Consider the following 27574-nt stretch of genomic DNA (forward strand, 5'->3'; position numbering starts at 1 on the left):
TTGGCCTAAACATCTTCTAATAACATGTACTTCCGCCGTTCAACGATTGCCTAAAACTTCCGGTTGAAGGTATAGGTGATTAAATAACTAATATATTTATAGTTTCAATGAAAGTAGATTACTTAATTAATTTATATATAGAGCGTGGAGTAGAAGGTCATTGCGTGGCCACGTATTACAGTGGCAATTATTCCTAAGGCCGTTGTGCAAGTATGCTGGAAGACAGCTCTCATGGCGCGCTATCGTTGAGTCACAGCCTCTTAGCGGGCGTTAGGCAGAACAATAATACTTTGTAGCTAAGGGCCTGCATGCATATATGCTGACGGTAAAACTATTTGAGAGAAAAATGCAGTTAGCTAACATGAGTAAATTTTTAGTTTACATGATGTCACATGATGTCATGCAGGTACACGTAATAGTATGATTAGCCTTCATTTTTTTATGTTAAACATCTTCGACTGATGCTACGTAGCGCTCACCTTGTTGCAATGATTCTGGAGAGATGATGTTGGCAATAAACTTCTCCACTTACTCTCACCAATACTCGTGTTCCTGTACTGTCCATCAGCAATAAGACTGTAGAGAGACGATGCGGTATAGCTGAAGGTGATCCATCTGGTCGTTCCATTTACTTTCATTCCCAGACGAAGTTCAGTAAATGGTAGTGTCCAATACGAAGCCAGTTTCGTTTCTTTGTCATCCAAATCCAAGTTGTTTGGTTGAAATGTTTCCTCATTCGACCACAAGTCGCTGTGGTAGTCAAACGTTTGTTGATTACCATCTATCTTCATGATCAATGTCCAACCTTCACTCGCATCACAGAATACCTGTTGTAGACACGAAGTTAACAACAATGCAACGACCATCTATTTGAAGATAGTGCATATTCCCACTTGAAATGGTGGATCGTTAGAAGATGGTCTAATCCAATATTGTCCATTGTGAGATGATGAATTATGGCTGAGAGCTATCTGCTTACAGGTTGACCCAGGCAGCAAAGACGAGCTGCCAGGAACCAAATATGACAATAGAGTCAACCAGTGGCTGGTGTTACAGTACTCGACTTCCTTTACTTGCTCGTTATATTTTATTATTCCTAGTTACACAATATTTTAGAGCAAGTAACTAAGTTAAATTTGTCTCACCTTTTGTGCTATTGGAACATGTAGCATCGTTTGCTATTGTGCTCCTAATGTCTGCTAAATCGTTTTCAAGTTGAGCAACTTTTGTCGTCAAACTCTAAAATAAGGAAGAACTCCGAACGTTTGAAGTCTGCTTTCGTACAGAATTGAAATGTTGGAGTTTAGTCTTAACACACACACACACACACACACACACACACACACACACACACACACACACACACACACACACACACACACACACACACACACACACACACACACACACACACACACACACACACACACACGCGCGCACGCACACACACACGCACGCACACACACACACACACACACACACACACACACACACACGCACGCACACACACACGCACGCACACACACACACACACACACACACACACACACACACACACAATTTGTATTATGTATGAATACTAACTACTGAGCTTTGGTTGAGAAGCACGTTATTTGTCTGGAGGTCGTCGGAGATTTCACGCAATTCTACGTTTGCCTTCTACAAAGTTCACGTCAAACGAGCCTCAAAAATGACGTCGATTTCTAAGTAACGTAGTTACAAACCTCCAACTTGATTCTTTCTTCTCTTTCACTTTTCAATTCACTTTTCAAATCAGTGACTTCCAACTTTATTTCCTGTCATACATCAGTATTATTAGAATATACAATATATACATGCATGTCGACCAGTACGTGCTTTTCAATTTTATTAAAATTTAGAAAATATTAACTCTAAATTTAGTATTTAATTTAATTGTAAAAATAAATTAGCCAGCTAACATTAATTAATTAGTCGACTCGACGTGTCAACGAAATATGTAGTATACAGAAACGTTCCAGATACACAACCGAGTGTAGTTTAATTAATTAAAGTTAGAACTGTGCAGTTGAGAGATAGCTGTAACTCGCAATCACACACACGTGTATACCTTTACCGTCGCTTGCAATTCAGAAACCTGAAACGAAGTACAGACTCCTAGTTATAGTGTCCGAATGCATGTACGTCTCTAGCTTACCGTTCGAAAGAGCGTATTTATGAGACAGACGTCGTTGTCTGCCTTTGCATGCTCGAAAACCAGCAGCTATGGACAACAGAGACATGCAACGCACACGAAACTCACAATTACTTCACTAGACACTAGTACTACCCGCCCTATGGCAATCTGGGCGGTGGCAATCTGGGTGGTATGCAAAGCAATCTAGTCGATTGCCACTCGCCCAAATAGCTATCGTTGCTGTACGCCAATTCAGCGTAGAAGTGACACACGGACGGACGCAGGCACGCAAAAGCGGCGCGGTAAGCCGGCTCACTCCGACTGCAGCGGGCGCATCTTGTATTCTACCAGTTGTGGGAATTAGAGGAAGGCGTACAGTGGCTGGCGAGCGCACGCCACATCCGCATACTTATATGCTTGAATAATTAATTGAACAAATTAAACAAACAAACTCCAGCGCATCTCATTTCAGGCCGCCAACGTCTCGTTTCTGGCCGCCGGAGGCAGTCCTGGCGAACGACCGTTCGTCTCCGACGGCCGATCTCGACCCTTCCGCCGCGTTTCGCGACAATCCGAGACCGGCGTCGTGTCGATCAGTGCGGTACACAGACATCCATTCATCCAGACAGACGGAAGGGGTGGGTTGGCGTACTAGAGTTTAGGATTATACGCATGTTTCTAGTTTGCTTACCGCCACGAGCAATTGGAAAAGATGACGACAATCCGACATTGTTGTTCTTCGTGTGTTTGCTTCGCACGGGTACACACAAGCGCCTACCTACCAGTTGCTAGGGTTTCAAAATTAATATTGATATCAATACATATTGCGGATTTTTCTACTCTCTGTTCGAGTTCACTGTGTATTTACAAAAATCGCTATAACTCCTGTGTTCTTCGTCGGTAAGCGACGATCTTGACATTATTCGAAAGCGCAAGAGCCCGGATTTCTTCTAGACGCTAGACAAAGCATGTAACTAGCTAGGACACACGCAGGATGCTAATTGTTTTGCATATCAAAGACCATTAGTCTATTACAACGTTATGGTTACGATATGATTACAGATACGTGTTCACGTAACTAAAAAATGCCATGTCAATTACTTCATTGCTATTCAGTACTCTAGTGCAAAGCTTCATGCATTCAGCAACGCTTGGTGGGGTTCGTCTGCGTTTGGCTGGTCAATGTAACATCATTATCAACTTCCGTTACTTTGTAGTCGTCATCTATCTCATTTGTGATGTTGTAGCTCTCCACGATGGGTGCATTCGAATACTAGTCTCAGTTCTAGAACTGCAGACCTGTCAGAACTGTTGAAACTCTTGCCAGCAAACGAACGCTTACAACTGTCAGCAAGTTGAGCATGCGCAAAGCCTCATACTTCCGGTAAGCGTCAATACGAAGTAGTGTGGCGTTTCTACTCCACTTGTTGTAGTCTGTTCCAACATCAGCAGTGCTTTCGCTTTCGTTTTTGGAGCTGCTCACGCCAAGAAGGTCACTGTAATCAGTTCCAAATGTCGTTCCTTCTGGTGTTTGCCAAGCCGATGGTCGCCACAAGTGTTCATTATAATCAACAAGAAGGTCCACAACGACCTCAGCATCTGTACCCGCCATTTCACTTTGGCCACCTCCGGGAATTTTGCATTTGGGGCGTAACAGTTCCAACAATTTCAGCTCGCTAGGCAGATCTGCTAGAACTGTCAGAACTACCAATTGAACGCTATAGAACTTTGCTCCCCCCGCCAATTCCAGTTCTACAATTAGTATTCGAACGCACCCGATGTCTTTCCTTTTAGAAATTTTTCTTTTTTCTACGTGTTTTGCACGTGTTGTAAGTCACAGTAAACAAGCTATTGATGTCATAATCACTTAGTAGGTCACAGGCAATTAGTTAAGTGTTTCTACATCAACACAGGTGCTTCATTACGTAGTTCCAGATTCACAGTGAACGCGAACAGAGAGTAGAGATAGCTGCAACGACAATCACATTCATACGTTTAGAAACGGTGTTTAGTTAATTGATGTTAACGTGCCATGATGTAGCCAATTGCTTTGATGTTTGCACTACCATGATCTGCAGAGTAGTGACCGTGTGCGTAGTTTCCAACACTATTTCTTTAACCCTGATGTCTAGTCCGAAACTAATATGAGAGTCTGGAGACTGACAATCGTTTACTTGGTTAGCAGCTAATCCTAGGCGAACTCGAATCGTGTTGAATTCTTCCTATAGAAACAAGAAATGTATGTCGTGTATATCTAATGTATAAAGCTCAAATTGTCTGTCTGTCTGTGTGTGTGTGTGTGCGTGCGTGTGTGTTCGCGTTTGGCGGCCACGTCTTTTGGCCGTTCGCAACCGAAATCGGCACGCACATGGAAAGATTTGCGAAGAAAAATTAATACAATTGCACCAGGTCTCCTCTCGAGGGGTCGACCCCCACGCAAATTTCTCGATGACGCAAACGCTACACATTTCAGCTCATTCGAACACACGCCAACACCAGTCTTGTGTAGACTGTATGCATCGTCGTCCTTCGCAAAGCTTCGACCAATCGAATATCTCTTGCCGACGAAACTCTTCTAACGCTTTCGTTTTTTCCGAATTCTGATTGCATTTGCACCGAATCTAACCTACACGTTCTCTGCAGCAAGCGCTACACGGGGAGTGTGTCGATTTTTATCGAAACAAGCGCGAAGAGCAAGATTCGAATACATTCATCATATCCGGGACCTCGCAAAAAAATTGCACGTGACGTGTCCACAGACCTATCTTTACACTACAGTATCTTGCCCGTACGAAGGACGGGCCATGCATCCTAGTATCTAATATATAAAGTTTAAATCGTCTGTGTGTGTGAGTGTGTGTGTGTTTGTTCGCGTTTGGCGGCCACGTCTTTTGTCTGTTTGCAACCGAAATCGGCACGCACACTCGGCACGCACAGAGGAAGGTCTGCGTAAAAAATTTAAAAACATTATGCACCGGGTCCCCTTTCGAGGGATCGACCCTCGCGTAAAATTTCGATGACGCAAACGCTACACATTCCAGTTTATTTGAACACACGCCCACACCAGTCCTGTATAGACTGTATGCATCGTCGTTTTTCGCAAAGCTTCGAGCAATCGAATATCTCTTGCCGACGAAACTTACTCTTCTAGCGCTTTCGTTTCTCTTCAAATTCCGATTGCATTTGCACCGAATCTAACCTACACATTTTCTGCAGCACTCGCTACACGGGGAGTGTGTCGATTTCTATCGAAACAAGCGCGAAGAGCAAGATTCGAATTCATTCAGCACATCCGGGACCTCGCAACAAAAATTGCACGTGACGTGTCCACAGTCCTATCTTTACACTACAGTATCTTGCCCGTACGAAGGACGGGCCATGGATCCTAGTATATATATATATATATATATATATATATATATATATATATATATATATATATATATATATATATATATATATATATATATTATATATATATTATATATATATATATATGTATCGGTTTCTAACGTATTTCGTGTAGGCCGAAAACATGCATTAGTAGGCGTCGAAGCCGCTCTGCGGTGCGGACCACTTTCTAAATGTACCACGGTTAGCTGCTGTTTTTCGCAAACTTTCTGTATGATTAACGCTGTGGGGTTACTCAAGTTAGCATACATTTTGTCTACAATCAGTCTATGTCTGGTACGGTACAAGCATGCATACACACACTGTATGTTCATTAAGTTTAATTAATTAACCATAAATCAAGCATTGATCGTGCCTTTTATCACACATTGTGCCGGACCATTCTCGATGGGCTTCCACCGCCTCTGTGGAACTATCCGACTTGCTGGCACTTAAAATAGTTTGCGAGCAAGAAATACAGCAGAATTGAGTAATACCATATTATACATGATGTCAGACACAAGAAAGCGTGCATGGTATACGCTTGCGTTCGTGTTAATGATTACGACGGGCTCGACTGTTGGCAATGCTCACCTTGTTGCAATATCTTTGAAGAAATGATTTTGGCAGTAAACTTCTCCATTTACTCTTACCAATACTCGTCCCCCTGTACTGTCCATCAGCAATAAGACTGTAGAGAGATGATGCGGTATAGCTGAAGGTGATTCATCTGGTCGTTCCATCTACTTTCATTCCCAGACGAAGTTCAGTAAATGGTATTGTCCAATACGAAGCCAGTTTCGTTTCTTTGTCATCCAAATCCAAGTTATTTGATTGAAATGTTTCCTTTTTTATTACAAATAGCAAAACGTTTGCTGATATTCATGTATCTTCATGATCCAAGTCCTAACTTTACTTGCATCACAGAAAACCTGTTTTTGTAAACACAGTAAATATAAATTCTATATGAGCGTCTACTTGAAATATGCCAACCTGGAATGGTGGATCGTTAGAAGATAGTCTAATCCAATATTGTCCATTGTAATGAAATGAGCTACACGTGTACTCAGTGCTATCTGCTTACAGGATGATGCGGGCAGCAAAAGACAAGCTAGACCAGGTGTCAACAATAGAGTCAACCAGTGGCTGGTGTTACAGTATTGGATCATTGTCTTAATATCACATATCTAAAGTCTGCTTTCGTACAGAATTGCCTTCTTGGACGTTTCCTTGCAATTCTAGCAAAATATTCTAGAAACGCATGAAAGATTAGACTATTAGTAGAGAGAAAATTAACTATACAACGCAATCATGCATGAATGAACTTGCAAGTAAACAAATTGTCTGTTTTGTGTTTGCAGGTCACTTTTTACGTCTTCCACTTGCTGACTTAAAATTTGTTACCAGTACAATGATCAAATAGTAAGTTTCGAATATCTTACAGCCAACAAACGTAATTGTATTTATATTATATTTAGAGAAAGATATCGTAGCTAAGGGTGTATAATACAAACATATTCAACTCACTTTCAAAGTGTCATTTTGTATAGAATTATCTAGTTGGAGTTGTGCCGCGTTTTCTTTCAATTCCAACGAATCATTCTAAAATTCGTAAGAAGATGCGAGACAATTGACTAGAAGATGCTATAATTGACTGACCTGCAAGAGATTGGATTGTTTAATTTTTTCTGTAGTTGGGTTTTTACAAGTTCCAGTTCTTGTCGCAAGTTCTGTTGTAATATCAGTGATTACATGTACGAGCGAGCGCGTACACATGCACGCGCGCGCACACACACGCACACACACACACACACACACACACACACACACACACACAGTATTTGTATCATGAATACTAACTATTGAACTTTGGTTAAGAAGCACGTTGTTTGTTCGGAGGCGAACGGAGATTTCTCGCAATTGCAAGTTTGCTCTCTACATATAAAGTTCAATTCATCTTAGCCTAACATTAATCCCTAAGCTGCCTGCGTAGTTGTAAACCTCCAACTTGATTCTTTCCTCTCTTTCACTTTCCAATTCACATATCAAATCAGTGACTGTCGACTTTATATCCTTGTGGGCACTTCCAACAGCATCGCCAGCCTTCCATGCATGGTTACATGCAGTACACTTAGACTCTCGTAGCGCAACCTCTCGATCCCCTTTCGACTCCCGGACGGCGGGGTATAGTCTGGTGAATTGCCTTTAAACAGTGGCGTAGCCATGAAAATTTTTTGAGGGTTCAAAATATATTAATTTGTTCGAAATTAATATTATTCTTTATCAACTCGCGTAGTACTGTCTATATTAGAGATATATTTCTAATTCAATAAGACTTAGTCTGCGGCCTTGGTCTAACGCCGCATATTCCGGGACATGATTCATATCAACTAGTAGGAAAATGCTCATACTATATAGTATATTTCCATTGTAACCCAAAAGCACTGAGTACATGTAGATTTACTAATTAACAACTTGTCATCTCGGTGCTGTATAATTTTGTACATAAAATCACTCTATTAGATTAAACAAAAATAGATGAGCAACCTCACCCCTAAATTTCGGAGTACTGAACCCCCAAGAACCCCCTAGATACGCCACTGCTTTCAAGTTTTGGTTTGCCTCACTCAATTACTCCCCTGCATTCCGGGAGACTAAATACCTCGTTAGGAGTCGACATTAATGCCTTCAATAATTAAAAATTAAGTTAAGAAAGCGACTAAGCACTCGAGCTAATACTATAACTGTACAAGGGCACACTCACGGTCGTGCACAGACATGTGGGCTTGAGCCGTTCTCAACTCTACGAGAGGGCTATAGCTTTGCTGTCGTAGCTAACCTATGGCAAGTGACAGATATTCTAATGCTTTGGCAATGTACGACAGTGTTGCTATATGTATAGTAGTTGCTACATAGAAGGGTAAATGACATTCGTCTAGACGTTAATTCACAAACTGAGTGTGTATAGTGTCTAGCTCAACGTGCCATGATGTAGCCAACTACTTTGATGTTTACATCACCATTGTCTGGAAGGCAGCACGCAAAGTTTCCAACACTATTTCTCGCCAACGAATCATCCATGTACGATGTTCCAAAACCAACGAAAGAGTCTGGAGAATCACAATCGTTTTCTTCGTTATTAGCAAGAAATCCTAGACGTGCTCGTGCGGATATTGGTCCATAATGTGAGTGGTTACTTCGAACGTTGAATCCTTCCTAAAAACAACAAGCGAGTGTCAATTTTTGTAGATTCATTTTTATAATTTTTGTATGTAACTTGCAGATATTTCATAACCTATATGTGGATACTGAGTCCCATGCAGGGCCGTAGAAACAGGTCCGGTCGGTCCGGTTTCGGCCGGACCATCTTCCAATAATATGTACTTCCGCTGGTAGACGATTGCCTAAAACTTCTGGTTGAAAGTATAAGTGATTAAATAACTAATATATTTATGGTTTGAATGAAAGTAGATTATTTAATTAATTTATACCATTTTGACTCAATTACTATTTACTTTGCCCTGTGAATAGAGCGTGGAGCAGGTCATTGCGTGGCCACGTAGTACAGTGGGAATTATTGATAAGGCCATTGTGCAAGTATGCTGGAAGACTGCTCTCTTGGCGCGCTATCGTTGAGCTACACCATCTTAGCGCGCGTTAGACCGGACCATTTAAATTGCTTTCTAAGGGCATGCATGCTGACAGTAAAACTATTTGCGAGTTAAGAGTGCAGTTAACTAACATGAGTGAATTTTACTTTACATGATGTCACATAATGTCAAGGTGGTACACGTAATAGTGTGATTAGCCTTCATTTTGTTTGGCGTTAATTAAACGTGTTCGACTGATGCTACGTAGCGCTCACCTTGTTGCAATTTCTCTGTAGAGATGACGTTGGCAATAGACTTCTCCACTTACTCTCACCAATACTCGTGTTTCTGTACTGTCCATCAGCAATAAGACTGTAGAGAGACGATGCGGTATAGCTGAAGGTGATCCATCTGATCGTTCCATTTACTTTCATTCCCAGACGAAGTTCAGTAAATGGTAGTGTCCAATACGAAGCCAGTTTCGTTTCTTCGTCATCCAAATCCAAGTTATTTGGTTGAAATGTTTCCTCATTCGACCACAAGTCGCTGTGGTAGTCAAACGTTTGTTGATTACCATCTATCTTCATGACCAATGTCCAACCTTCACTCGTATCACAGAATACCTGTTGTAGACACGAAATTAACAACAATACAACGAGCATTTATTTGTAGATAGTGCATATTCCCACTTGAAATGGTGGATCGTTAGAAGATGGTCTAATCCAATATTGTCCATTGCGAAAGGATGAATTATGCCTGAGAGCTATCTGCTTACAGGTTGACTCAGGCAGCAAAGACGAGCTGCCAGGAACCAAATATGACAGTAGAGTCGACCAGTGGCTGGTGTTACAATACTCGACTTCCTTTACTTTCTCGTTATATTTCATTGTTCCTAAAATTAGTTACACAATATTTTTAGAGCAAGTAACTAAGTTAAATTTGTCTCACCTTTAGTGCTGTTGGAACATGTAGCTTCATTCGATATTGTGTTGCTAATGTCTGCTAAATCGTTTTCAAGTTGAGCAACTTTTGTCGTCAAACTCTAAAATAAGGAAGAACTTCGAATGTTTGAAGACTGCTTTCGTACAGAATTGAAGTGTTGAAGTTTAGTATTAACACACACACACACACACACACACACACACACACACACACACACACACACACACACACACACACACACACACACACACACACACACACACACACACACACACACACACACACACACACACACACACACACACACACACACACACACACACACACACACACACAATTTATATTATGTATGAAATACTAACTACTGAGCTTTGGTTGAAAAGCACGTTATTTGTCTGGAGGTCGTCGAAGATTTCATGCAATTCTACATTTGCCTTCTGCAAAGTTCACGTCAAACTAGCCTCACAAATGACGTCGATTCCTAGGTAGCGTATTTGCAAACCTCCAACTTGATTCTCTCTTCTCTTTCACTCTTCAATTCATTTTTCAAATCAGTGACTTCCAACTTCATTTCCTGTCATACATCAGTATCATTAGAGTATACAATGTATACATGCATGTCGACCAGTACGTGCTTTTTAATTTTATTAACATTTATTAAAATATTAATTCTAAATTTAGTATTTAATTTAATTGTTACCGAGCGTAGCGAGGCTTCCAATCCGGGTCGCACAGCAGAAATGGGCGTGGTCATATATGGTGTCCATCGAGCTTTTGGTTTATACATATGTGTGTGTACACACAAATCGCAAATTTCTTCTCCCCACGACCACGTTTCATGCTGGGACCTACCTTAAAAAATTGTTTCCGTGTCCGACTACAGATGAGTCTAGGAACGATTCGTGCAAGTGACCAAACGGCGGAGAAAATGCTTCCTGAAGTTTCGTCGCCCCATCCTTTTGTATCGTAGCTAGGGACTGTGTGTACTGACAACCAAGAAACACCTTCAGGAGTTGAATGCCACCTACAGTCAACTATTCAGACATCCCATACTTACAGTATGATCAATCCTTTACTACACTGCGCTGCATCTAACACTGTTGATAGTCAATGTTTGCCGATATCAATTTCTATGTCAGTAAATACCATACCACTGTCATTACAACGGAACTGAGCACATACCTATGCTGTACATTTCAATTGTCTTGATCACGATCGCAAAACGACGACTACCTATACCAGGCCTATATACGTAATCTAAACTACTAGGAAGTTTGCCTGTTGAAGCAAATACGTATTGTCTAGCTAAGACTCGGCGTTTCAGTAGACGGTCTGAAAGCTCCGTTGGAAGCGTTACTCATGCACGCGAGGCGCCTACGGATACCGTAAAACTAGTAAAATATAAATTAGCTAACTAAATTAAGTAGTCGACTCGACGTGTTGACGGAAGATGTAGTCTAAAGAAACGTTCCAGATACACAACCGAGTATAGTCTAATTAATTAATTAATGTTAACACTATGCAGTTGAGAGATAAACACGTATATACCATTACTGTCGCTTGCATTTCAGAAACCTGAAACGAAGACAGGCGCTTAGTGTCCAAATGCATGCACGTCTATATGACACGTACGGTGAGTGTAATTGTAAGGTGCTCTAGCTTACCGTTCGAAAGAGCGTATTTATGAGACAGACGTCGTTGTCTGCCTTTGTATGTTCGAAAACCACTCCGGATAGCAGCTATGGACAATAGAGACAACACACACAGAGCTGACATCACTTTAATCTAGCCTACTTAGCTAGCTATAGATAACAATTAGGGCATGTTTTTAACTAGAAAGCTTGCTTACCGTCACGAGCAACCGGAAAAGATGACGACAATCCGACATGTTTGGTTTTCGGGTGTTTGCTTCGCACGGATGTACACACAGGAGCCTACCAACCAGAATTTTCTTGGTAGGGTTTCCCAAAGTTAATATTAATAAAAATTTGATATCAATACATATTGCGCCTTGGTCTTTACGTAAGATATACTTGTCGTTCCGTTTCTTAAACAGGCGTGCCGGACAGCCTAGCTGGACGTCCTACTAGTAGTAGTGTTGTACATGTGCTTTCAAAAGTTTGCGGAATTCTATTGTTCGAATGGTTTAATTAAGACTGAATCAAAGCTTTCAAACTTATCAGTGATGAAAGGAGTTTACCAGTCGAATCATGTCGCACGTAATCAAAACGGTTCTTATCGTGGTCTGGTCGGCGAGGATAATTGCCGAGCGTAGCGAGGCTTCTAATCCGGGTCGCACAACTAAAAGGGCGTGGTCCTATATGGCTCTCCGTCGAGCTTTTGGTATCTAGGTGTGTGCGTGCGTGTGTGTGTGTGTGTGTGTGTGTGTGTGTGTGTGTGTGTGTGTGTGTGTGTGTGTGCACAAATCTCAAATTTCTCCTCCCCACGACCACGTTTCATGATAGGACCTACCTTAAAAAGTCGTTTCTGTGTCCGACTACAGATGAGTCTAGGAACGATTCGTGCAAGTGACCAAACGGCGGAGAAAATGCTTCATGAAGTTTCGTCGCCCCATTCTTTTGTGTTGTAGCTAGGGACTGTGTGTACGTGGCAACCAAGAAACACCTTCAGGAGTTGAATGCCACCTACAGTCAACTATTTACACGTTCCGTACAATCAATCCTTTACTACACTGTGCTGCATCTAACACTGTTGATAGTCAATGTTTGCCAATAGCAATTTCTATGTCAGTAAATACCATACCACTGTCGTTACAACGGAACGGAGTGCATACCTAGACTGTACATTTCAATTGTCTTGATCACGATCGCAAAACGACGACTACCTATACCAGGCCTATATACGTAATCTAAATTACTAGAAAGTTTGCATGTTTATTTCCATGACAGTTAGGGTTTCAACAAATACGTATTGTCTAGCTAGGACTCGGCGTTTCAGTAGACTGTCTGGAAACTCCGTTGGACGTGTTACTCACGAAAGCGAGGCGCCTACAGATACCGTACAACTAGTAGTCTAATATCCGGGTGAGTATGTACATCCGGGTGAAATGCAACCAGGCTGCTAGCACAGCACTTGTTTCAAGCTTTTGGCTTCTGAGAAAAGGTGAGACATTAATAATCACGACTCCTGAAGTCGAACTTTGTAATTGCTAAAGTTTCCAGTGTTGGCACTTGCCGATCGAAGGATCGGTACTAGTAAAAGGGCGCTTTCGGGACCCAACCTGTTGATATTAATATTATTTCTAAATCTGTGAAATTTACTACTAATTCTTTTTTTGGGACCACAATTTATGCGCCGGCCCCCACGGCCTCTACGGCAGTATACAAAGTTGATGGTTATAGCTGTTTGCGCTGGCGCACGACGGGTTTGTGACCGTTAGCTAAAGCCAAAACCATGACTTCACTATATTTGGAGAGATCGGCTCTCACCTCGAGAGTCTAAAGACAGTAGAGTATCTAGACTGTAGTTCTTCGATTATTAATTATTAATTAATTAATTAAGTTAATTAATTAAAGACTTAACTAAAGCCATTCTTGAGTAAACGTCGCCCTCGTTTAAACGCCGCATTTGTGACAAAGCGTTATTAATAAACTCCTCTCTCGAATTGACGCCGCACATATTTGATGTGTTTTAGAATTTGTTCATTCACTATCTACTAGTGTTGCATCTTGCAAGTCTGCAAGTCTACGATATTTTCTAAATTTGGCAATATATATATATATATATATATATATATATATATATATATATATATTGTATTGTTGCTAACACCAGTCTCTAGATAACTGCAACGACAATCACATTCATACGTTCAGAAACGGTGTACATCTATATAATCTAATGATGTTAACGTGCCATGATGTAGCCAATTACTTTGATGTTTGCACCACCATTGTCTGGAGAGTAGGCACCGCCGGCATAGTTTCCAGCAGTATTACTAACACTGCTGCCCGATATTCCTAAACCAATGTAAGAGTCTGGAGAAAGACATTCGTTTTCTTGGTTAGCAGCCAATCCTAGGCGAACGCGAATCGTGTTGAATCCTTCCTAGAAACAAGAAACTGTTGTCAAATGCATGTCGTTTTCTGACGTATTTCATGTAGGTTGAACACATGCATTAGTAGGCAACGAAGCCACTTTGCACTGCGGACCAGTTTCACAATGTACCACATGTAGTTAGATGTTGTTTGTCCCAACTTTCTGTATAATTAACGCTACGGGGTTACTCAAGTATACATTTTGTCTACAATCAGTCCATGTGTGGTACGGTGTACATGCATTCACACACTGCATGTTCATTAAGTTTAATTAATCATAAATCAAGCATTGATCGTGCCTTTTTAGCACACATTGGGCCGAACCTTTCTCGATGGGCTTCCAAGGCCCCCGCGGAACTATCTGACTTGCTGGCACTTAAAATTGTTTGCGAGCAAGAAATACAGCAGACGTGAGTAATAGTATACATGATGTCAGACACAAGAGAGCGTGCATGGTATACGCTTCCATTCATGTTGATGATTACGACGGGCTCGACTGTTGGCAATGCTCACCTTGTTGCAATTTCTCTGTAGAGATGACCTTGGCACTAGACTTCTCCATTTACTCTTACCAATACTCGTTCCCCTGTACTGTCCATCAACAATAAGACTGTAGAGAGATGATGCGGTATAGCTGAAGGTGATCCATCTGGTTGTTCCATCTATTTTCATTCCCAGACGAAGTTCAGTAAATGGTAGTGTCCAATACGAAGCCAGTTTCGTTTCTTTGTCATCCAAATCCAAGTTGTTTGGTTGAAATGTTTCCTTATTCGACCACAAGTCGCTGTGGTAGTCAAACGTTTGTTGATTACCATCTATCTTCATGATCAATGTCCAACCTTCACTCGCATCACAGAAAACCTGTTGTAGAAAAAATGTAACCTAACTGACTGAAAGCGTAATTGGTAAATTATTCTCAACCTGAAATGGAGGGTCACTAGACGATGGTTTAATCCAATATTGTCCATTGTAAGAAGATGATTTATACTTGAGTGCTATTTCCTTACATGATGACGCAGGAAGCAGAGACATGCTGCTAGGTTGTAGCTGTAACCATTTGGTGCCGTTACAATACTCAACTTCTTTCTGTTGAATGTTGTATTTCATCATACCTGATCAAATTATACATTGACGAACTCTAGTTATTTATATTGTTTATCATTATTTATGTAACTTTGTAATCGAGATGCGTTTTACCTTTATTGCTAAATGAGCAATCATCTGTACGAAAAACTCCCGGTGGTCCCATCGGTCCTTTAACCCCGGGCTCGCCTTTGACGCCTTTGGAACCGACTCCTGTGGCACCTTTTGGACCAACTTTTCCTGCGGAACCTTTGTCGCCTACAATTGAAAGAAATCATTGCAATCTAGCGTAACTTGCCTTTATGTATTTCAAGAAAAGCAAAGTGCGTGCACGAGCAGTCTATTTATTTGTAGCTTTCAACTGCTCATCAGTATGAACTTGGTGATTGTTGTCTCAGATTATGTTTAATTGAGAGATAACCTGCAACGTGCTTATAGGATCCATTGCTTACACAGTACCTGCATGCAAGTGTGTTGTAATCACACACACACACACACACACACACACACACACACACACACACACACACACACACACACACACACACACACACACACACACACACACACACACACACACACACACACACGCATTTTTAATCGATTGTCTATACGTAGTCAACTTAACCATTTGTAGTACCTTGGTCTCCCTTGTATCCTTTAATCCCAGGTAAACCTTGAATGCTTGATACTACTACTGTAGACAAAAAAAGAGTTATTGATTTGCTTTGGTGTGATTCAGACTATACTTTAGGTATAAACAATTAACCATACCGGAGCTGCAGCCATTTCCTTTCTACAACGAGACAAGATAACTGATGACAGTTACATTTAAGGAAATTGCTGTAGTTGTTACCATCTCCTCTGAGTGTGACACTGCTGCAGCAGTGATTATCAGCAACAGCTTGACGAGTCCTTGGAGTCGCATCGTCATACAGATAGTGCTAAAAAGTCTTACAACTTGAAGTGTAACACTGCCTGCTGACCGTCTAAGTCGGTTGTTATATATTGGTCAAAAGGTAGCGGAACATTACATCATATAGTGTATTGCAGGAAACGGGGTACGGTAGTGTACAAAGTAAAGGACGGTTAGCATGGTTATCTAGAGGTAGGCATGGCCATAAGATACGTGAGTCCCATATATGGCTGAGTCTGTGATTGAGTAGGAAGGTCTAGTCACTGTTGACTGCCTACGCAGTTGAGAGCAACAGTTCAATATCATCTGCACTATGCATGTTACAGATCAGGATGGAAGACTTAGCGATTTCAATGGATCTTCTTACTGTCTAGCATGGCATACACACGTGTTTGGCTTATTACGTGTAAATGCAGTGTTGACCTCTAGTCTTTCCTGTTTGCTCATATCCAGCAAAAGTAACAAAGAAGCCGTACGTCTGCCCAGAGCCGTGTATACGGCTCTGCGTCGTATACGGCTCTGCGTCTGCCTCCTTTCCGCCTACATCCTGACAGGATGTAGGCAGATGTAGAGTACCGTATCTAGTTTCGGATAACGGCTAGATTCGGACGCGACATCTTGGTCCAACGCAATTGTCTAGGTATCAAATATAGGGCAACGTAGAGACGTTAGGTAACTGATCTCAAACATCAAAGGAAAGAACTCCCGGTGGTCCTCTCGGTCCAGTTACATCTCTACCCCGGGGTCGCCTTTGACGCCTTTGGCACCAACTCCGATGGCGCCTTTTGGACCAACTTTTCCTGCCGAACCTTTATCGCCTACAATTGAAAGAACTTTAGTGCAACTTGCATTTTATATATTTGCTTTGATGTATTTCAAGAAAAGCGTGCACGAGAAGTCTATTATTTGTATCTCAGGGTTAGAGTCATTGTAGCGTCAAAATATAATTATTGTGTCACTATAAATAGATTCCGATTGTGCATGGGTATCGCGCTAGAGGTACTGTACTCTACAGCAAACAGCGGCACTGCTAGACATTCATTACATTTACAAACGGTAGAGTTATGCAAAAATTGATTCGGGTTACAATAGTACATACTGTACGTACGAGTGCAAACACGGAATAGAGAAGTGCATGCGCTATACCTGCTTGACATAAGTAGAGATGGAATTTAGAGTAAACGACACCGTGATACACACAGAATCAGCCAGCTTTGAAATTAGAACTATTATGTACGTGTGTATACACCCTGTTTCAAGACTGCATGCTTGCTATCAAGACATCAAATAGCTATAGACTAACGGGGTTGTCTCCATGCAATTTCTTCGAGGCCAAGTGATCTGCTAAGCTAATAGAGCGTGATTAGAAATTATAATTAGATCGTAATACTTTAGTGGCAGGCAATGTAATAAAATACGTTAGTAAAAACAAACAAAAAATAGATAGATTAATAAATTTATAAATAAATAATACATTTGCAAACAAATAATTTAGACTGTCAACTGTAAAACTACAAGTACATTGATCATATTTACTTAATGAAGAAACCGATGTCCCCAAATTGCATTTAATTACTCATACAACAGTGAACTAACTTGTATAACGAATTAAAGAGCAATTAGAAAGTATAATATGTGACACTCAACAGCACATGCATACAGCAACAGCAACCCTAACCCATAACCCTAACCTATGCACTTGCGTACGCAACACTTTCAGAGTCGAAATATCGCTGCCCAGCAATAATGCCATGTAGTAAAAGTGTCAGCTACTCTGGATTGCAACGACTGTGTTTAGCTGAATCACCTCCTGCACCACCACTTAAAGAATGTTACTTTTGTGATTAGACGTTGTTGTGACTATCCTAACTGCTCCTCCAGATCCACCACCACCACCTCCCATTGGTTGCGACACATCATTAGCAGGTAAACCGTCTTCTCCAGACATTCCACGAGCATCTATTTGTTCTTGCACACTAACTCTGCTTTGAGAAAATATAAAAATTATTCTTCCACTTTTGCTTCCATCACAGCCACGGTTTTTTATGCGATCCCGCTGCTCCACCAGAGCCACCAAATTCCACCAATAAAAAATCATTGTCACCCGTTATTGGAGCTCCTGCTGCATTGTTACATCCTCCTCGTTGTGGAGCAGAACCAACAGTGCGATGTGCTCCCCCATAACCACCTCCTTGACCATTTCCACTTCCTCCTCCAGATCCAATAGCTGCTGACTGACGAACTGCAGCGTAACCAACTTTTCTTGATTTACCCACATAACCAGAGACATAGCCTTTATTGGATACAAATCGAGGAGAGCCTCTAAAACCCAAAAATTAGAAAAAACAGAATTGGTGCCTGTTTCAGCAACAGAAACACTTCCATTTGCCCGGAAAACCAAATTCCAACCACAACGACTATCCCAGGCACTAGTTTTGAGACCACCAGTTACTGTTACGTTAGTGTAATGAGGTACAACAGAAAACTGCACAACTTTTGGGTTTAAGCCACTCTAGATAGAAACAGCCGATTCATGAAAGTTCTGCAAGGGATCGCGCAGTCTTGGAGTGTTTAACGCACAAGACAAAACGTAAGAGAATTCATAGACTCCAGGATGCACTGGATGCTGCGTTTGATGAAACATTATTTCATCTCCTGGAGACAACGATGAACAACTGCTGACGTTGACGACTCGACTTCCTGCTGTGATTGTTGACTGAGTGACATAGAAACACTCTACAATGTGTGTATTATCTCTCTTGATATTCAGAGCACCATCCTTACCAGACCCAAACGTTTTCTTCTCATCGCCCTTCTGTATTTCGGTTTCAAGTTTCTCGATTCTTGACAATGCTGCCACTAAATGTAGATCCACATGCTGAGTGTTTTCTGCTTGACCTGGAGGACCTCGAGGACCCGATTTTCCCGTCTTTCTTTGTCTGCCTGGCTTCAGGTAGACCTTGTGGTCCACTTGCTCCGTCTCTACCGTCGCGATCGTCACGTCCCTAGGCACATCTTCCACATGCCTGGCAGGTTTCAGTGGCTCCCTTAGTGGCCTGTTGGCTAGACAACACGCTTTCAATCAGTTGTAATGTAAAGAAGTCAACACAGACGAGTTTACTGCGTAAACGAGACCTGACGCATCCACGCCACCAGAAGATACTTTAACTAAATTTGTAATATAAACAAATTTATATCAGGAAACTAAAATGTTTTTCAAACAAGCCGTTGGAAAGTGTGACGTACGGAACGGAGAGTCCGTTAGATATGCTGTGGAACTTGATATCTAAAAATACGAGCAGCAGTGGTTGTGTACGTCTCGCTTTATACTGCTCAATTGGCAGCAGGCACGCGTGCAGCTACTACAAAATTCAGCTAGCAGCTGGTATCGTAGAACGAACATTAATTTAAACAGGTTAACTGTGGAAAATGGTGAGGAAGACTCTACAGAGCAGCGAAAAGATCGTCATCTATGCTAAGACACGACAACAATGCTAACAAAATTAATGACTAAACACAACAACTCTAGAGTTTTTGTCGGTGTTCTTTGTTACCAGCATTTAGGCGAAAATAAGGCGTGTCACTTGCAGGAAGTACTAGACATGGGTACAGGAGAGACAAAGCGTTGTTCTTACAGATCTAGATACCCCCTCGTAATCACGTACTCTCGAATCTATGCAAATGAAAGTGTTTCTGTTGATGAGACAGGCACTATTTCTGTAAGAAGAAAGGGTTTTAGAGACTCTCCTCGATTTGTATCCAATAGAGACTATGTCCCAGGTTATGTGGAAGAGTCAAGCAAAGTTAGTTATGCTGTAGTTCGGCAGTCAGCAGCTATTGGATCTGGAGGAGGAAGTGGAAATGGTCAAGGAGGTGGTTATGGAGAAGCCCATCGCACTGTTGGTTCTGCTCCACAACGAGGATGATGTGACCATGCAGCAGCAGGAGCTCCAACGATAATGGGTAACAAAGACTTTTCATTGGTAGAATTTGGTGGCTCTGGTGGAGCAGCAGGATCGCATAACAACTATGGCCGTGATGGAAGCAAAGGTGGAGAAAGTGGAGGAATAATTTTTATATTTTCTCAAAGCAGAGTTAGTGTAGAAGAACAAATAGATGCTCGTGGAATGTCTGGAGAAGACGGTTACCTGCTGTGTCGCAGCCAATGGGAGGTGGTGGTGGTGGTGGAGGTGGAGGAGCAGTCATGATAGGCACAACAACGTCTACTCACAAAGTAACATTCTTGTGAGTGGAGGTGCACGAGGCGATTCAGCTAAATACAGAAGTTGCAATCCAGAAGGCAGAGGTGGCTCAGGTGGATTGGGATGGATAGTGTAGTTGACCCTTTTACTACATGACGTTATTGCTGTGCAGCAATATTTTGAAATCTGAAAGTATTGCGTAAGCAAGTGCATAGCTACCGGGTTTTAGGGTTATGGGTTAGGGTTGCTGTTGTTGTATGCATGTGCTGTTGAGTGTCACGTACTATACTTTCTAATTGCTCTATAATTCGTTATACAAGTTAGTTTACTGTTGTATATAAGTAACTAAATGCAAATATTGATCAATGTACTTGTAGTTGTACAGTTGACAGTCTAAACTATTTGTTTACAAATGTATTCATTTATTTATAAATTTATTTATCTATTTATTTTTAGTTTGTTTTTACTAACGTATTTTATTATATTGCCTGCCACTAGAGTATTACAATCTAATTTCCAATCACGCTCTATTAGCTTAGCAGATCACTTTGCCTAGAAGAAATTGCACGGAGACAACCCCTTTAGTGTATAGCTATTTGATGTCTAGATAGCAAGCATGCAGTCTTTAATTAAACAGGATGTATACACACGTACATAATAGCTCTAACTTCAAAGCTGGCTGATTCTGTGTATCACTGTGTCGTTTACTTCTAACTTCCATATCTAGCTATATCAGTCTATTAGCACGCAGTATCGTCTGCAGGCAAATAACATTGACGTCACGTGAACTAGAGCATACCTGTTACTTTCATTTCGTCACTGAAAGCAAAATTTGCTTTCTGCCTGCTACGTACTACCTATAGCTAGAACAATATTGCATGAGGCATCCGTTTCACTAATAAATGAATGGGTAAACAACGTGTCATCTAGAGAAAACGTACGAAATGTGAAATGTACGCTATTGTTGCTAGCAGCTAGTCGCTATAGACAGCAGTTCACAAACTCTATTATCTCAACGTGCCATGATGTAGCCAACTGCTTTAATGTTTGCAGCGCCATTGTCTGGACTGCAGCACGCGTAGTTTCCAGCACTATTTCCGGCCGACTTACCATGCGTGCGCGATGTTCCAAAACCAACGAAAGAGTCTGGAGACAAACATTCGTTTTGTTCGTTAGCAATAAATCCTAGACGTGCTCGTGCGCCACTTGATCCATAATATGAGTGGTAACTTCTAACGTTGAATCCTTCCTAAAATCAATACTGAATGTCAATTTTTGTAGTTAGTACCTTTTTTGTGATTTTTGTCTTATAATTTTTATTCTATCTAGACGTTAAACTATAAACATGTTATATATTGATACGTCTATATTTTTGTTTGATTTTTGCCTGCTTATTAATATTAAAAATATTTTAAATTTTGTAGACAATATTTAATATATCTTTAATATTATATATAATATTGAAAACGTATCAAAATTCTACTTGATACTGACGGTAAAATTTGCAAGCGAAAGACAGTACAGCAAACACAAGTGAATTTTTAGTTTATATGCATGACATCAAGTGCATGGTAGTGTGATAAATATCTAAGCCTCCATTTTTGCTTAACGATGCCATGCGTGTTTGACGGTCGCTCACCTTGTTGCAATTTCTTTGCAGAGATGACCTTGGCAGTAAACTTCTCCATTTACTCTTACCAATACTCGTGCTCCTGTATTGTCCATCAGCAATAAGACTGTAGAGAGACGATGCGGTATAGCTGAATGTGATCCATCTGGTCGTTCCATCTACTTTCATTCCCAGACGAAGTTCAGTGAATGGTAGTGTCCAATACGAAGCCAGTTTCGTTTCTTTCTCATCCAAATCCAAGTTATTTGGTTGAAATGTTTTCTTGTTCAACCACAAGTCGCTGTTGTAGTCAAACGTTTGCTGATTTCCATCTATTTTCATGATCAACGTCCAACCTTCACTCGCATCACAGAAAACCTGTTGTAGAAAAAATGTAACCTAACTGACTGAAAGCGTAATTGGTAAATTATTCTCAACCTGAAATGGAGGGTCACTAGACGATGGTTTAATCCAATATTGTCCATTGTAAGAAGATGATTTATACTTGAGTGCTATTTCCTTACATGATGACGCAGGAAGCAGAGACAGGCTGCTAGGTTGTAGCTGTAACCATTTGGTGCCGTTACAATACTCAACTTCTTTCTGTTGAATGTTGTATTTCATCATACCTGATCAAATTATACATTGACGAACTCTAGTTATTTATATTGTTTATCATTATTTATGTAACTTTGTAATCGAGATGCGTTTTACCTTTATTGCTAAATGAGCAATCATCTGTGCGAAAAACTCCCGGTGGTCCCATCGGTCCTTTAACCCCGGGCTCGCCTTTGACGCCTTTGGAACCGACTCCTGTGGCACCTTTTGGACCAACTTTTCCTGCGGAACCTTTGTCGCCTACAATTGAAAGAAATCCTTGCAATCTAGCGTAACTTGCCTTTATGTATTTCAAGAAAAGCAAAGTGCGTGCACGAGCAGTCTATTTATTTGTAGCTTTCAACTGCTCATCAGTATGAACTTGGTGATTGTTGTCTCAGATTAAAGTTTAATTGAGAGATAACCTGCAACGTGCTTATAGGATCCATTGCTTACACAGCACCTGCATGCAAGTATGTTGTAATCACACACACACACACACACACACACACACACACACACACACACACACACACACACACACACACACACACACACACACACACACACACACACACACACACACACACACACACACATACACACACACACACGCACGCATTTTTAATCGATTGTCTATACGTAGTCAACTTAACCATTTGTAGTACCTTGGTCTCCCTTGTCTCCTTTAATCCCAGGTAAACCTTGAATGCTTGATACTACTACTGTAGACAAAAAAAGAGTTATTGATTTGCTTTGGTGTGATTCAGACTATACTTTAGGTATAAACAATTAACCATACCGGAGCTGCAGCCATTTCCTTTCTACAACGAGACAAGATAACTGATGACAGTTACATTTAAGGAAATTGCTGTAGTTGTTACCATCTCCTCTGAGTGTGACACTGCTGCAGCAGTGATTATCAGCAACAGCTTGACGAGTCCTTGGAGTCGCATCGTCATACAGATAGTGCTAAAACGTCTTACAACTTGAAGTGTAACACTGCCTGCTGACCGTCTAAGTCAGTTGTTATATATTGGTCAAAAGGTAGCGGAACATTACATCATATAGAGTATTGCAGGAAACGGGGTACGGTAGTGTACAAAGTAAAGGACGGTTAGCATGGTTATCTAGAGGTAGGCATGGCCATAAGATACGTGAGTCCCATATATGGCTGTGTCTGTGACTGAGTAGGAAGGTCTAGTCACTGTTGACTGCCTACGCAGTTGAGAGCAACAGTTCAATATCATCTGCACTATGCATGTTACAGATCAGGATGGAAGACTTAGCGATTTCAATGGATCTTCTTACTGTCTAGCATGGCATACACACGTGTTTGGCTTATTACGTGTAAATGCAGTGTTGACCTCTAGTCTTTCCTGTTTGCTCATATCCAGCAAAAGTAACAAAGAAGCCGTACGTCTGCCCAGAGCCGTGTATACGGCTCTGCGTCTGCCTCCTTTCAGCCTACATCCTGACAGGATGTAGGCAGATGTAGAGTACCGTATCTAGTTTCGGATAACGGCTAGATTCGGACCCGACATCTTGGTCCAACGCAATTGTCTAGGTATCAAATATAGGGCAACGTAGAGACGTTAGGTAACTGATCTCTATCCGTGACAATCAATGGATTTGACTCATTCTAGCGAGAATGAGACTCGACTAAACGTCTTCCACGCCTTACCTCTAGATCCAGACCTCTAGTTTCGGATGGTCTCTCGTGTAACCGAATCTATTTGTTGCAGTAGCCTAACATCTCATTTTCCAAACAATCGTATGGGCAGCGTCGTCGTGTTTCGTGCGTACCCGTGGTAGTCGTCAGAGTTGAGTGCATGAGGTTACGTCCTCTAGTTTCGGATGCCCGAAACACGCTAGATTGTCATTTTCCGAGCAAATTTAAACACTTTGTAAAGATTTTGAGCATAGAATCTCGACGTGTAGTGCTAAAATCAACTTTAAGACATGTTTAGACATGTTTCTACGTATTTCTAGCCAATTTCTCATCACTCTCTGCAGCGTAGAGATCGTACGGTGCCGTTTGAACATCTAGGGAACAGAATTTCTCTATGTAGCAGTATCTTACTGGCTTGCTACGCAATCTATAGTTAAAAAGGTTTGACTTGCACAATTAAAAGTAGGGTATTCCCCTCTGGTAATAGATATCTAGTTTCCTTTTCTCGTGAGATGGTAGGACTAATTTGTTCCACTTTTCGTAATTAGGCACCGGAGTTTATTTGCGGTGCGTATCAGCTCTATAAATGAACTACAGCTAGCTGCTGTTTGCCGCAAACTTCCTGTATAATTAACGCTATTGTGGTTACTCAAGTAAGTATTATATGTTGTTTATATACAATCAGCCTATAGATCTACGGTATACACACATTGATTATTAGGTTAAAGTCATTGGTGATGCCATTTAGCGCACGTTGGGCCCGATCATTCTCGATGAGTTTCCGACTCCTGTGTAGAACTATCTGACATGCAGACGCTAAAAATTGTTTGCGAGCAAGAAATACAGCAGACTTGTCACGGTGAGTATACACGCTTGCGTTTATTTTTAAGTTTAATGATTATGACGGTCTCAACAGTTGGCAACGCTCACCCTGTTGCAATATTTTTGCAGAGATGACCTTGGCAGTAGACTTCTCCACTTACTCTTACCAATACTCGTGCTCCTGTATTTTCTGTCAGAGAGATGATGCGGAATAGCTGAAGGTGATCCATCTGATCGTTCCACTTACTTTCATTCCCAGACGAAGTTCAGTAAATGGCAGTGTCCAATACGAAGCCAGTTTCGTTTCTTTCTCATCCAAATCCAAGTTATTTGGTTGAAATGTTTCCTTGTTAGACCACAACGCGCTGACATAGGTAAATGTTTGCTGATTTCCATCTATCTTCATGATCAAAGTCCAACCTTCACTCGCATCACAGAAAACCTGTTGTAGAAAAATAATTATTTAAACCTAACTAACCGAATGCGTAATTGGTAAATCATTCTTAACCAGTAATGGAGCGTCAATACAGGATGGTTTAATTCAATGTTGTCCATTGTAAGAAGATGATTTGTACTTGAGTGCTATTTCCGTACATGAGGACGTAGGAAACAGAGGAGAGCTGCCATGATGTGGTTGTGAGAATACGAGTAACCACTCGGTGCCGTTACAGTACTCAATTTCTTTCAGTTGCTGGTTGTATTTCATCAAACCTGATCAATTATGCAGTAAAGTAGGCTAGTTTTCTACTGCTTTCATTTATGCAACTCTGCGTGTAATCGGGATACGTTTTACCTTCTTTGCTTCTAGAGCAGACATCTAAGGGTAGAACTCCCGGTGGTCCTCTCGGTCCAGTTACACCTCTACCCCCGGGTTCACCTTTAACATCTTTGCCACCAACTCCAATGGCGCCTTTTGGACCAACTTTTCCTGCCGAACCTTTAGCGCCTACGATTGAAAGAACTTTAGTGCAACTTGCATTTTATATATTTGCTTTGATGTATTTCAAGAAAAGCGTGCACGAAAAGTCTATTATTTGTAGCCTAGGGTTAGAGTCATTGTAGCGTCACAATATAATTATTGTGTCACTATAAATAAATTCCGATTGTGCATGGGTATCGCGCTAGAGGTACTGTACTGTACACCAAACAGCGGCACTGCTAGACATTCATTACATTTACAAACGGTAGAGTTATGCAAAAATTGATTTAGGTTACAGTAGTACGTACTGTACGTACGAGTGCAAACACGGAATAGAGAAGTGCATGCGCTATACCTGCTTGACATAAGTAGAGATGGAATTTAGAGTAAACGACACCGTGATACACACAGAATCAGCCAGCTTTGAAATTAGAAATATTATGTACGTGTTTATACACCCTGTTTCAAGACTGCATGCTTGCTATCAAGACATCAAATAGCTATTGACTAACGGGGTTGTCTCCATGCAATTTCTTCGAGGCAAAGTGATCTGCTAAGCTAATAGAGCGTGATTAGAAATTATAATTAGATCGTAATACTTCAGTGGCAGGCAATGTAATAAAGTACGTTAGTAAAAACAAACAAAAATTAGATAGATTAATAAATTTATAAATAAATAATACATTTGCAAACAAATATTTTAGACTGTCAACTGTAAAACTACAAGTACATTGATCATATTTACTTAATGAAGAAACCGATGTCCCCAAATTGCATTTAATTACTCATACAACAGTGAACTAACTTGTATAACGAATTACAGAGCAATTAGAAAGTATAATATGTGACACTCAACAGCACATGCATACAGCAACAGCAACCTTAACCCTAACCCTAATCTATGCACTTGCGTACGCAACACTTTCAGAGTCGAAATATCGCTGCCCAGCAATAATGCCATGTAGTAAAAGTGTCAGCTACTCTGGATTGCAACGACTGTGTTTAGCTGAATCACCTCTTGCACCACCACTTAAAGAATGTTACTTTTGTGATTAGACGTTGTTATGACTATCCTAACTGCTCCTCCAGATCCACCACCACCACCTCCCATTGGTTGCGACACATCATTAGCAGGTGAACCGTCTTCTCCAGACATTCCACGAGCATCTATTTGTTCTTGCACACTAACTCTTCTTTGAGAAAATATAAAAATTATTCTTCCACTTTTGCTTCCATCACAGCCACGGTTTTTTATGCGATCCCGCTGCTCCACCAGAGCCACCAAATTCCACCAATAAAAAATCATTGTCACCCGTTATTGGAGCTCCTGCTGCTGCATTGTTACATCCTCCTCGTTGTGGAGCAGAACCCACAGTGCGATGTGCTCCCCCATAACCACCTCCTTGACCATTTCCACTTCCTCCTCCAGATCCAATAGCTGCTGACTGCCGAACTGCAGAGTAACCAACTTTTCTTGATTTACCCACATAACCAGAGACATAGTCTTTATTGGATACAAATCGAGGAGAGCCTCTAAAACCCAAAAATTAGAAAAAACAGAATTGGTGCCGGTTTCAGCAACAGAAACACTTCCATTTGCCCGGAAAACCAAAATCCAA

General features: G+C 41.1%; 3 protein-coding genes and 1 long non-coding RNA gene across 5 annotated transcripts; all 4 read right to left on the reverse strand.

Annotated features, from left to right (window-relative positions):
- Window positions 1–1144: 1144 nt before the first annotated feature.
- On the reverse strand, window positions 1145–1877 carry LOC134176688 (uncharacterized). The gene is made up of 3 exons (XR_009969333.1): window positions 1725–1877; window positions 1585–1659; window positions 1145–1239 (listed from the first exon to the last, which is right to left on the reverse strand). It is a non-coding gene; the product is annotated as an uncharacterized LOC134176688 (long non-coding RNA).
- A 6555-nt stretch (window positions 1878–8432) lies between these two features.
- On the reverse strand, window positions 8433–10725 carry LOC134177525 (uncharacterized). The gene is made up of 5 exons (XM_062644310.1): window positions 10580–10725; window positions 10084–10177; window positions 9825–10027; window positions 9411–9758; window positions 8433–8761 (listed from the first exon to the last, which is right to left on the reverse strand). Exons 1-5 carry the CDS (start codon window positions 10646–10648, stop codon window positions 8522–8524), a joined length of 954 nt encoding a protein of 317 aa, XP_062500294.1. The 5' UTR covers window positions 10649–10725; the 3' UTR covers window positions 8433–8521.
- Window positions 10726–14803: 4078 nt separating this feature from the next.
- Window positions 14804–16146, reverse strand: LOC134177754 (collagen alpha-2(I) chain-like). The gene is made up of 7 exons (XM_062644529.1): window positions 16075–16146; window positions 15993–16014; window positions 15859–15915; window positions 15333–15476; window positions 15057–15247; window positions 14975–14996; window positions 14804–14919 (listed from the first exon to the last, which is right to left on the reverse strand). Exons 1-7 carry the CDS (start codon window positions 16144–16146, stop codon window positions 14804–14806), a joined length of 624 nt encoding a protein of 207 aa, XP_062500513.1.
- A 4984-nt stretch (window positions 16147–21130) lies between these two features.
- On the reverse strand, window positions 21131–25376 carry LOC134177432 (uncharacterized skeletal organic matrix protein 5-like). 2 transcript variants are annotated; one of them, XM_062644210.1, is made up of 7 exons: window positions 25284–25376; window positions 25145–25226; window positions 23211–23267; window positions 22660–22803; window positions 22384–22574; window positions 21976–22323; window positions 21131–21585 (listed from the first exon to the last, which is right to left on the reverse strand). In XM_062644210.1, the coding sequence occupies exons 4-7, from the start codon at window positions 22709–22711 to the stop codon at window positions 21349–21351; spliced, it is 828 nt and encodes a 275-aa protein (XP_062500194.1). In that variant the 5' UTR covers window positions 22712–22803; window positions 23211–23267; window positions 25145–25226; window positions 25284–25376; the 3' UTR covers window positions 21131–21348. The 2 variants fall into 2 exon arrangements, with proteins under 2 accessions (XP_062500194.1, XP_062500193.1); XM_062644209.1 differs by having other exon boundaries at window positions 25145–25376.
- Between the last annotated feature and the right edge of the window lie 2198 nt (window positions 25377–27574).

This window comes from Corticium candelabrum, chromosome 3, assembly GCF_963422355.1.
Source record: "Corticium candelabrum chromosome 3, ooCorCand1.1, whole genome shotgun sequence".
NCBI lineage: Eukaryota > Metazoa > Porifera > Homoscleromorpha > Homosclerophorida > Plakinidae > Corticium > Corticium candelabrum.

Excerpts from the sequence above, each read along its gene's own strand:
- LOC134177525 (XM_062644310.1), bottom strand. The coding sequence starts at position 10,648 with ATGAAGTTGGAAGTCACTGATTTGAAAAATGAATTGAAGAGTGAAAGA. Across the intron at positions 10,178-10,579 it reads AAGAGAGAATCAAGTTGGAG|AGTTTGACGACAAAAGTTGC; the intron begins GTTTGCAAATAC and ends TCCTTATTTTAG. Across the intron at positions 10,028-10,083 it reads ATGTTCCAACAGCACTAAAG|GAACAATGAAATATAACGAG; the intron begins GTGAGACAAATT and ends AACTAATTTTAG.
- LOC134177754 (XM_062644529.1), bottom strand. The coding sequence starts at position 16,146 with ATGCGACTCCAAGGACTCGTCAAGCTGTTGCTGATAATCACTGCTGCA. Across the intron at positions 15,916-15,992 it reads AGGAAATGGCTGCAGCTCCG|TAGTAGTATCAAGCATTCAA; the intron begins GTATGGTTAATT and ends TTTTGTCTACAG. Across the intron at positions 15,477-15,858 it reads AGGATACAAGGGAGACCAAG|GCGACAAAGGTTCCGCAGGA; the intron begins GTACTACAAATG and ends TTTCAATTGTAG.
- LOC134177432 (XM_062644210.1), bottom strand. The coding sequence starts at position 22,711 with ATGGGACCACCGGGAGTTTTTCGCACAGATGATTGCTCATTTAGCAAT. Across the intron at positions 22,575-22,659 it reads TTGCTCATTTAGCAATAAAG|GTATGATGAAATACAACATT; the intron begins GTAAAACGCATC and ends TAATTTGATCAG. Across the intron at positions 21,586-21,975 it reads TGCAAAGAAATTGCAACAAG|GAAGGATTCAACGTTAGAAG; the intron begins GTGAGCGACCGT and ends TATTGATTTTAG.